This window comes from Oncorhynchus kisutch, linkage group LG6, assembly GCF_002021735.2.
Source record: "Oncorhynchus kisutch isolate 150728-3 linkage group LG6, Okis_V2, whole genome shotgun sequence".
Taxonomy (NCBI): Eukaryota; Metazoa; Chordata; class Actinopteri; order Salmoniformes; family Salmonidae; genus Oncorhynchus; species Oncorhynchus kisutch.
This window is the reverse complement of record NC_034179.2, coordinates 49,601,250-49,612,496: the sequence shown is the minus strand read 5'-3', so window position 1 is coordinate 49,612,496 and position 11,247 is coordinate 49,601,250. Positions and strand designations below refer to the sequence as shown.

Genomic DNA, 11,247 nt, shown 5'->3' with positions numbered 1-11,247 from the left:
TGTTTCCAAAAGCAGAATCACTCAAGAAATCAACAGACATGAGTGGGGATGTAAAGCAAACAAGTGTTATCCGTTTCTCTAAACCAAGCAGTCAACGGGAGGGCATACAGTAGAGTAGTTAACCCTTTCTATTGCATTTGAATGATCATTGTCTTTGTTTTTTGAGCGACCTAAATCTGCCAGACAATTCAAGCAGGGTGGAAAAGAAAAGGTAGATTTTCCTAGCAGTTCAGGCTGTGGCTATTCTATGCATGCTCCTCTTACTCCGACCATGCCCTCTGTCCAGGCACTGCCGGCCCACATTTGCATGGCTTGAATGTGTAAGCCAGATTCTCACTCCCTGGGATGTAAAACAATTGTGGGACCAGTTAAAAGAGGCTCAGGCGCACAGTCAAAGCAGGTGCGCACCAGTAAAAAAACGTCCCTCTCCGCCCCGCTCCTACCATCGCAATGTGCTATGGAAATGAACGTTGTGATTTTCTTGAGCTACCTGGACAACGGACATTGGTTGGAAGGTATAGGAAGGGTGGTGATGGAAGGACTAAGGGCAGGTGTGTGTGGGGGTGGGGGGAGGGGGGGTGTAAGGTGATACCAGGTCCTGTAGCTGAACACAAAACCAAAAGTGGTGGGATGCAGGAGCGTTTAACAGTAGACTCAGGATCAGAAAGTTGAAGATTCATACAGAGACGAGAGAGAGAGAAAAATAAAGAGAGAGAGAGGATGCCGCGGTCCTTCCTATTGTATAAGAAAAAGAAGAAACAGGGGGCCTGTGGAGGATGGAGGTGGAGAGACCCAGTTCAGACAGTCTGGAAAGAGGACAACAGATCAGGTCAGTTCTGGATATGTTTATGTTTATTCATATTGTTCAAGAAGACAAGTATTCTTATAATTTTGTAAATAGCAGTATGTGAGAAAATAGTAAAAATGCAACAACAAAAAAAGGGAGAAAGAGAAAATAGATACTGCGGTGTTGAGGCAAACAGTGTGTGTGAATTGTTTTGCTTTATAATTACTGTATTTATTACAAAGTATTTATTTTAATATCACTTTGATCAATTCATATTTATAAGTAAGATGATTGGTATTTTATTTAGTTTGAATTGTAGTCTTGTATTCTTTTAGGAATGTTACAGGTTTGTTTAATCAGAGGATAGAATATTATAGAATAGCCTCACAGGCAGTTTGATACTGTTGTTGCCTCATTTGCTGGTTATTTTTCATGAATAATATGTCTGTGCATGTTCTGAGTCTGTCTCCCTACCTTTTCAGTGAGTGAGAATGCTGAGGTACAGTCTGCAACATTCAACTGCCTTGACCAACCCAAACCTGTGGCTCTGTCAGAGCCAGATACCCCCCCCTTGACTTCAGCACATGAGGCAGGGCCAATAAGTGGACAAGGACCAGTACCAGGGGAAGAACCAGGGTTAGGGCCAGACAGGGGCCATGGTTGGTCTAATCTCCTCTCTCGGACCATGGGCCAGAATCACTTTTATCACCCTGCTGCACTGGCTCTGGTCTCTCGAGCCAAGGTAAACTTTTACGAGCTATGCTGCCTATGAAATGTCTGTTAAACTTTTACTTGAAAACTGGAAATCAAGTGATCCTCCATCATTGGGATGGTGCAAGAATGAAATGCATTATATTTGAATATTGAAAGGATGTGGGCAACATAGAATGGCAGAGTGGCTCAGTTTGAGGTCATGTGGCATCGAGGCTTGCAGACGCTGGAGATGGAGACAGTGGGAGCATGTGGGTCTGGGCAGGTTATATGTCGTTGATGTTTGTGTGCGTCTGTATGCTATCTTTTGTCCGTGTATGTTTATATTGTTTGAATAATACAATCTCACCAAAAAATTGCTGTTAAACCACAGTTGTAGGCCTACCATACATAGGTAGAGAGTTTTGGAATGCCAATTCAAGGCTGATACACTACTTGAAAAAAAGGGTTAAAGAAGGGTTCCTCGGCTGTCCACATAGGATATCATTTTGGGGTTTAAGATAGAACCCTTTTGCGGTCCATATAGAACCCATTGAAGAGGAGTGCGTCAACATTTCACAGGCCACAATCAACAGCCTCATCAACTCTATGAGAACTAAATGTGTCATGCTGCATGAGGCAAATGGTGGTCATACCAGATACTGACTGGTTTTCTGATCCACTCCCCTAACTTTTTTTTAAGGTATCGGTGAGAAACAGATTTATACACAGTGCCTTTGGAAAGTATTCAGACCCCTTGACTTTTTCCACATTTTGTTAGGTTACAGCCTTATTCTAAAATTGATTAAATAGATATGTTTTTTTATCAATCTACACACAATATGACAAAGTGAAAACAGGTTAAAAAAAAAATATATATGAAATAACTTATTTACATAAGTATTCAGACCCTTTGCTATGAGACTCGAAATTGAGCTCAGGTGCATCCTGTTTCCATTGATCATTGTTGAGATGTTTCTACAACCTGATTGGAGTCCACCTGTGGTAAATTCAATTGATTGGACATAAATTGGAAAGGCAGTCTATATAAGGTCCCACAGTCATGATGTTGAAGGAATTGTCCGTAGAGCTCCGAGAAAGGATTGTGTTGAGGCACAGATCTGGTGAAGGGTACCAAAAAATGTCTGCAGCATTGAAGGTCCCGAAGAACATAGTGGCCTCCATCATTCTTAAATGGAAGAAGTTTGGAACCATCAAGAGCTGGGCGCCCGGCCAAACTGAGCAATCGAGGGAAAAGGACCTTGGTCAAGGAGGTGACCAAGAACCCGATGGTCACTCTGACAGAGCTCCAGAATTCCTGTGTGGAGATGGGCAAACCTTTCAGAAGGATATCAATGAAACCTGGCACCATCCCTATGTTGAAACATGGTGGTGGCAGCATCTTACTGTGGGAATGTATTTCAGCAGCAGGGACTGGGAGACTAGTCAGGATCGAGGCAAAGATGAACGGAGCAAAGTATAGAGAGATCCTTGATGAAAACCTTCTCCAGAGCACCCAGGACCTCAGACGCGGGGCGAAGGTTCACCTTCCAACAGGACATCGACCCTAAGCACTGCAGCCAAGACAACTCAGGAGTGGTTTTGGGACAACTCTCTGAATGTCCTTGAGTGACCCAGCCAGAGCCCAGACTTGAACCCGATTGAACATCTCTGGAGAGACCTAAAGATAGATGTGCAGTGATGCTCCCCATCGAACCTGACAGAGCTTGAGAGGATCTGCAGAGAAGAATGGGAGAAGCTCCCCAAATACAGGTGTGCCAAGCTTGTAGTGTCATACCCAAGAAAACTCTACGCTGTAATTGCTGCCAAAGGTGCTTCAACAAAGTGCTGAGTAAAGGGTCTGAATACTTATGTAAATGTGATATTTCCGTTTATTTTATTTTTGTATACATTTGGAACAGAACATCTTAAAAGATAAATGCGAACTTCATCATCCAAGCATCACACGGAACACATCCACTGCCCAACTCATTCCATGAACCAGTCTAAATAACAGGTTTCGCTGACAAAGAACTAAACATAAGTTTGTGACCTAACAGCTAGACTAGTTTACAATGTACCACATCTCTGGTGAGCGCAAGAGACTAATGTAATGTTATTTAGAAAATAAATGTGTGTCAGCTAACAGCAGCTAAATTCTTTATGATGGCAGCCATGTTTGTTTATGTTTGACTTGGCGGAAACTCCCTAATTCCAGAATGCAATTCACTATAAGGCGCAAATAAACAAAGTCAAAGATGTCTGTGCTCATTTGCTGAAAAATATGAACTTAGCTTAGTCACTTTTCAGCACATTACAAATTGTCAATGTACTTGTTACAGTGTATACAAGGACCAGTGCACATTTTAGGGGGGGTTTGGGGGGGTAATTTCATTTGTGGGGGGTTTTCAAGTCCATGGGGGGTAGAAATGAGGGACGATATCATGGGGGGATATTACCAAGTTGAAACAGCCTACAGATAATTAGCAGGCAGCGTGCCTTGATTTAAGGGCAGCGCTGGTAACTCTCCTGTTGCGTAACAATCACATTTTGGAGCAGTGAGAGCATTCTGACATCACACGCATGAAGAAACTCACGCAGGGGCGATGGTTAGAGATATTTGGAACACACGGGTGCAAAGGTTAAGTAGTACTTTAAAGTATTTTTACTAAAGTAGTTTACACTACTGCCTAATTGTAGCCCAATATCGAAATGGAGATTCAGTGAATAGAAAAATCGGACAAATATTGATTCATCAAGAGACCCCAAGCTTGTCTCAAAGCAGTGCGAAATGATGCTTCAATAGTTGACCACACCCGTGTAAGCTATTGCTTCAAACGTTTTAGAATAATTGAATGGCTTTGGGAGTTTCAATAAGCAATAGTTTTGGCCGTTCAATTGCATTAGCCTACTTTATTTCAAAATCATTCAGAGATATTCATGAAATTGCTTATGGATCGATTAACAAAAATGCATGTGGTGGCTGGGCTATGCAAAGAGATGGGTGATTCAAGTGGCATGCCTGGCAGAGTATTAGAACTGCCGAAGTATAGTGGTACCTGTCGCTGACTAGCAACCATCAATAATCAGATGTTTTAGGCTTAGTTGTAGTTTATATAAGGACATCAGTCAATTGAAATCAATTCATTAGGCCCAAAACTATGGATTCCACATGACTGGGAATACAGATATGCATCTGTTGGTCACCAATACATTTTTTTTAAAAGGTAGGGGCGTGAAACAGAAAACCAGTCAGTATCTACGCTTTATGTTGGTTATTTTCTTTATTTTGGAAGTTACCTGTTGATTAGAAATATGATTTATTTCTGTGTGATAAACTGTAAAAGGAGAGTACGCAACTTACAACTTATGTGAAGAGTTTTAGTGTTATCATGCTTGATTGAATGTGTTCAAGGTCCCCTACGGTACATTGAAGCAGTGTCAGAGGGTGTCTGTGAGTGTCTGTGTCATAACTTCCAAGTCCCTTTCTTCTCTCTCTCAGCCCCGGCCACGTGTCCCCCTCAGCTCAGGTGACTTCATGTGTTCGGAATGTGACAAGGTGTTCCCTCTGCAGTGCATGTTGACCCGCCACCTCAAATGCCACAGCATGGCGAAGAGACACCCCTGCCACTGCTGTGGCAAGGGCTTCAACGACACCTTCGACCTAAAGAGGCACATGCGCACTCACACAGGTGAGGCATGCAATACTCACAGACACAGACACAGACACACACAGGTGAGAGGTGTGAAAACACACACATCTACACACACGCGCGCACACGAACACCCACACACCCACACACCCCCCCCCACACACACACACACACACACACACACACAGGTGGGGAACTTGTAAACACGCACACACACAGGTGACAAGCATGCAAACATATACAGTGCTGTGAAAAAGTATTTGCCCCTTCCTAATTTCTTATTCTTTTGCACATTTGTCACACTTAAATGTTTCAGATCATCAAACACATTTTTATATTACACAAAGATAACCCAAGTTTTTAAGTGATCAATTTATTTATTAAGGGAATAAAGCTATATGAACCTTCATGGCCCTATGTGACAAAGTAATTACCCCTCCTTGTTAAATCATGAATTTACTGTGGTTAATCACATTGTTTGGAAAGCTGAGTTCAATTTCACTAGCCACACCCAGGCCTGATTACTGCCAGACCTGTTGAATCAAGAAATCCCTTAAATATAACCTGTCTGACAAAGTGAAGTAGGCCAAAAGATCTCAAAAAGAAAGACATCATGCCACGATCCAAAGAAGTTCAGGAACAGATGAGAAACAAGGTCATTGACATCTATCAGTCTGGAAGGGGTTACAAAGCCATTTCTAAAGCTTCACCACGGTGAGAGCCATTATCCACAAATTGAGAAAATTTGGAACAGTGGTGAACCTTCCCAGGAGTGGCCGGCCTACCAAAATTACCCCAAGAGCGCAGCGACGACTCATCGAAGAGGTCACAAAAGAACCCACAACAACATCTAAAGAACTGCAGGCCTCACTTGCCTCAGTTAAGGTCAGTGTTCATGACTCAACCATAAGAAAGAGACTGGGCAAAAATGGCTTCCATGGCAGAGTTTCAAGGCAAAAACCACCGCTGACCAAAAAGAACATAAAGGCTCGTCTCACTTTTGCCAAAATACATCTTGATGATCCCCAAGACTTTTGGGAAAATATTCTGTGGACTGACGAGACAACTTTTTGGAAGGTGTGCGTCCCGTTACATCTGGCGTAAAAGTAACACAGCATTTTTTTTAAAGAACATCATGCCAATAGTCAAATATGGTGGTGGTAGTGTGATGGTCTGGGGCTGCTTTGCTGCTTCAGGACCTGGACGACTTGCTGTGATTGATGGAACCATGGATTCTGCTCTCTACCAAAAAATCCTGAAGGAGAATGTCCGGCCATCAGTTCGTGACCTCAAGTTGAAGCGCATGTAGGTTCTACAGCAGGAGAATGATCCAAAACGCAAGTCCACCTCCGAATGGCTTGAAGAAAACAAAATTAAGGTTTTGGAGTGGCCTAGCCAAAGTCCGGACTTGAATCCGATTGAGATGCTGTGGCGTGACCTTAAAAAGGCGGTTCATGCTCGACAACCCTCCAATGTGGCTGAATTAAAACAATTCTGCAAAGAAGAGTGGGCCAAAATTCCTCCACAGCCATGTGAAAGACTCATTGCCAGTTATCGCAAACGCTTGATTGCAGTTGTTACTGCTGAGGGTGGCACAACCAGCTATTAGGTTTCGGGGGCAATTACTTTTTCACATAGGGTCATGAACGTCCGGATAGCTTTTTCCCTTAATAAATAAAATCATCACTTAAAAACTGCATTTTCTGTTTACTTGGGTTACCTTTGTGTAATATTTACATTTATTTGATGCTCTGAAACATTTAAGTGTGATGTGCAAAAAACTAAGAAATCAGGAAGGGGCAAATACATTTTTCACAGCACTGTACACACACGCACACTAGTGGAGGCTCCTCAGAGGAGGAAGGTGAGGACCATCCTCCTCTGTGAATTTAAATTTTAAAACATTTAGATAAAACTATACTAAATATATTCACGTCACCCAAAAATGGATTAAAACACACACTATTTTGCAAAGAAGGTCTACAGAAGCCTTGACAGCACTCTGGAGGGTAGCACCGTGGTGTAGTTGGAGGACAGCTAGCTTCCATCCTCCTCTGGATGCATTGACTTAAATACAAAACCTAGGAGGCTCATGGTTGTCCCCCACTTCCATAGACTTACACAGTAATTATGACAACTTCCGGAAGATGTCCTCCAACCTGTCAGAGCTCTTGCAGCATGAACTGACATGTTGTCCACCCAATCAAAGGACCAGATAATTAATCTAGCACTGAAAGGATTAGCTACAGCTAGCTAGCACTGCAGTGCATAAAATATTGTGAGTAGATGACTCATAGAGAGAGAGAAAGACAATAGTTGAACAGTTTAGAACAAATTCATTTCTTCCAAAATGAAGGAGAAGCAAGAGAGAGAGATTGACTTGGACTGTAGGTAAAGTGGGGAAAAAAAACACGTTTGGACACTCATTCCAGGGTTTTTCTTTATTTGTACTATTTTCTACATTGTAGAATAATAGTGAAGACATCAAAACTAATGAAATAACACATATGGAATAATGTAGTAACAAAAAAAGTGTTAAACAAGCATATAAAAATTGATTATTAAAACAAGTATTGCATTAGAACAATATAGCTAGATCTAAAACAATTGGATTGTATTTGAAAATCACTATTAGTTCAAGATTAGTAACACTAATCAGGCATTTTATGATAAACAGCCCAACTCATATTGCTCCTAACAATTCTGGGCTCACGGTTCAAGCATACTAAAATGGTTATTCAAAAAGTTTGAAACAGCATTTATAAAATATGTCATACATATAAGGATACGTGAACCGTTAAAAAGTGCCACCCCCTCCCCTTATTTCCTCTCACCTCCTTGCCTCTCCTCCACTTAACTCCCTTCCAAAACTCTTCCCACTCCACCCCTCTCTCACCTTTTCTTCACTCCCCTTCACATACTGCAAGTCCCATTGCTCCAGTTGTAGCTCAATGGTTTCCAAAGTGGTATTTTATGTACCTCCAAGTAGACAGAAGGGTTCTTCTAATGGTTGGATGAACTGGATGATGTCTCAACATGGCATTCACTTTTGAGCGAGGAGATTTGGAATTTCCAATGCGTTGGAATGTTTTATTTTTACATTTTCCTTTTCTCAAATTTCCAAGGTGGCTTGATCTCTGTCTTTTTATTGTTGGTCTTTCTTTGACCTTGACATCTTTGCCTAAAACACAGTAAGCACTATTAGTATTGTAATCAATCAGTTATTCAATGAATCAATCAGCAAACCAATCAATAAAAAAATTTATAATAATAAAAACATAATAATAGCATGGGTTTGGTTTAGTAATATAGAATAGAGCATAAATATAAAGAACTGTTGTGAACACAACTCAAGTAGATCCTGAATAGTAAAGCATTAAAGTGCCCAGCTGCAAGCTTGCTCTAGCCTTGAGAGCCCTGTCATTGGGTCATGTTCAGGAAGTGGGGGAGGGGTAAAAGATGCCCTACCGGTTGCTCTGGCCTTTCTTCTCTCTTTGTCTCTCTCCATTTTTCCTTAGAACACGCTTCTCTCTCTCACTGACATCCACTACCCTCTTCTTTTTCCATCTCCCTGTCTCTCTGCCATCTCGGTCTCTTTTTCTCAAGGTACTTTTGTCTTCTTTCTGGGTCTGTATCACGGCATGATCGGTAACGCTGATGCATTTCTGGACCACTGAGTCATGGTGCCGTTCCCTAACAAAATGCATGTAGCCATTTTAATATATTTATTTTATATACAGTATACAGTATACAGTATATACAGTAACAGTCAAAAGTTTGGACACATACTCATTCCAGGGTTTTTCTTTATTTCCCTTCTATTTTCTACATTGTATAATAATAGTGAAGACATCATAATGGAATCACATATGAATCATGTAGGAACCAAAAAAGTGTTAAGCAAATCAAAATATATTTAACTTCTTGCGTTGAGCCATCCCGGATCCGGGATCGTGAATACAGCCTCAAGCTCATTACCATAACGCAACGTTAACTATTCATGAAAATCGCAAATGAAATGAAATTAATATGCCTGCTCTCAAGCTTAGCCTTTTGTTAACTTCTTGGATATAGGGGGCGCTCTTTTAATTTATGGATAAAAAAAACGTGCCCGTTTTAAGCGCAATATTTTGTCACGAAAAGATGCTCGACTATGCATATAATTGGCAGCTTTGGAAAGAAAACACTCTAAGGTTTCCAAAACTGCAAAGATATTATCTGTGTGTGCCACAGAACTATGCTAGCCGCGCTAGCTGTTACACAAATGCTTATTTTGCAATGGTTGAGAAGCATATTTTTAAAATCTGAGATGACAGTGTTGTTAACAAAAGGCTAAGCTTGAGAGCTAGCATATTCATTTCATTTCATTTGCGATTTTCATGAATAGTTAACGTTGTGTTATGGTAATGAGCTTGAGGCTGTATTCACGATCCCGGATGGCTCGACACAAGAAGTTAACAACACTGTCATCTCAGATTTTCAAAATATGCTTCTCAACCATAGCAAAACAAGCATTTGTGTAACAGCTATCGCAGCTAGCGTAGCATTTAGCGTTAGCATTAGCAGGCAACATTTTCACAAAAACCAGAAAATCATTCAAATAAAATTATTACCTTTGAAGAACTTCAGATGTTTTCAATGAGGAGACTCTCAGATAGCAAATGCTCAGTTTTTCCTGAAAGATTATTTGTTTAGGAGAAATTGCTCCGTTTGGTGCGTCACGTTTGGCTACCAAAAAAAACGAAAATTCAGTCTTCAAAACGCCAAACGTTTTTCCAAATTAACTCCATAATATCGACTGAAACATGGTAAACGTTGTTTAGAATCAATCCTCAAGGTGTTTTTCACATATCTCTTCATGATATATCGTTCGTTGAAAGCCTCCTCTCTCCTCTCAATCACTGGATGACTGCGTGCAGCTTGTAGATTACGTACCAATTCTGTGGCACTCACAGAGTTCTGTGGCACTCACAGATAATATCTTTGCAGTTTTGGAAACCTTAGAGTGTTTTCTTTCCAAAGCTGCCAATTATATGCATAGTCGAGCATGTTTTTGTGACAAAATATTGCGCTTAAAACGGGCACGTTTCTTTATCCATAAATTAAAAGAGCGCCCCATATATCCAAGAAGTTAAGCAATAAGGCCCGAGGTGGTGTGGTACATTGGCCATGTATCACAAACCCTGAGGTGCCTTATTGCTATTATAAACTGGTTTTCCAATTTAATTAGAGCAGTAAAAATTTATGTTTTGTCATACACGTGGTATACGGTCTGATATACCACGGCTGTCAAATACAGTAATCATGAAAAAAAGGATGACAGATATTTAAAAAAGTAGGACTATAAAATAATGAATACATATGTTGAATATTTTATGACTTCGAAATATCGTAGAAGTGGATATATAGCACGCAGGGACATGGCAAAAACACCTACATCCACTGAAAACAAAATGGTCAAAATGCATAAAATCCCCTTTTGTGAGTCATATCTTTGTTTTTTTATGGTAAAGGACACCCAACTTGATATTTTAAGCCCTTTGGAACGAAACATTTTAATCTAAATAAGAGGTGTTATTTCCTGGGGACAGAAAAGGCACCACATAACAGGAATGACCCAGCCTGCCCATGGAAGAAAAAAAAAAAAAAATTCACAACAGAGGCATTTGGAATGTTGTGAATTTCGAGATATGCATTATGAAATAAAACATGTTCAAACAGGGGTGAGTTCATTTTGAGCACCTGCCCCCGCACACACACACCCACCTCACCCTCTCTCCCCTCCCACCAGGTATCCGTCCGTACCGCTGTGAGCTGTGTGACAAGGCCTTCACCCAGCGCTGCTCCCTCGAATCCCACCTGAGGAAGATCCATGGTGTTTTCCAGCAGTATGCCTACCGCCAGCGTCGCTCCAAGATCTTCGTGTGCGAGGACTGCGGCTACACATCCAACCGGCCCGACGAGTACTTCCTCCACATGTGCCAGTGCCACCCGGGGAGCCAAGCCCTGCGCCGCTACTACCGCCACCAGGCACATGAGGGCGCCAACAACATGCCCTATCAACACAAACCCAGCCCCCTTTTTATTTATACTACGGCTGGGTATTATATGGGTTGA

General features: G+C 41.3%; 1 protein-coding gene across 1 annotated transcript; it reads left to right on the top strand.

Annotated features, from left to right (window-relative positions):
- The first annotated feature begins 720 nt into the window (after positions 1-720).
- Positions 721-11,247, top strand: LOC109891840 (putative transcription factor ovo-like protein 3). The gene is made up of 4 exons (XM_020484316.1): positions 721-829; positions 1,270-1,286; positions 4,980-5,169; positions 10,922-11,247. The coding sequence occupies exons 1-4, from the start codon at positions 721-723 to the stop codon at positions 11,245-11,247; spliced, it is 642 nt and encodes a 213-aa protein (XP_020339905.1).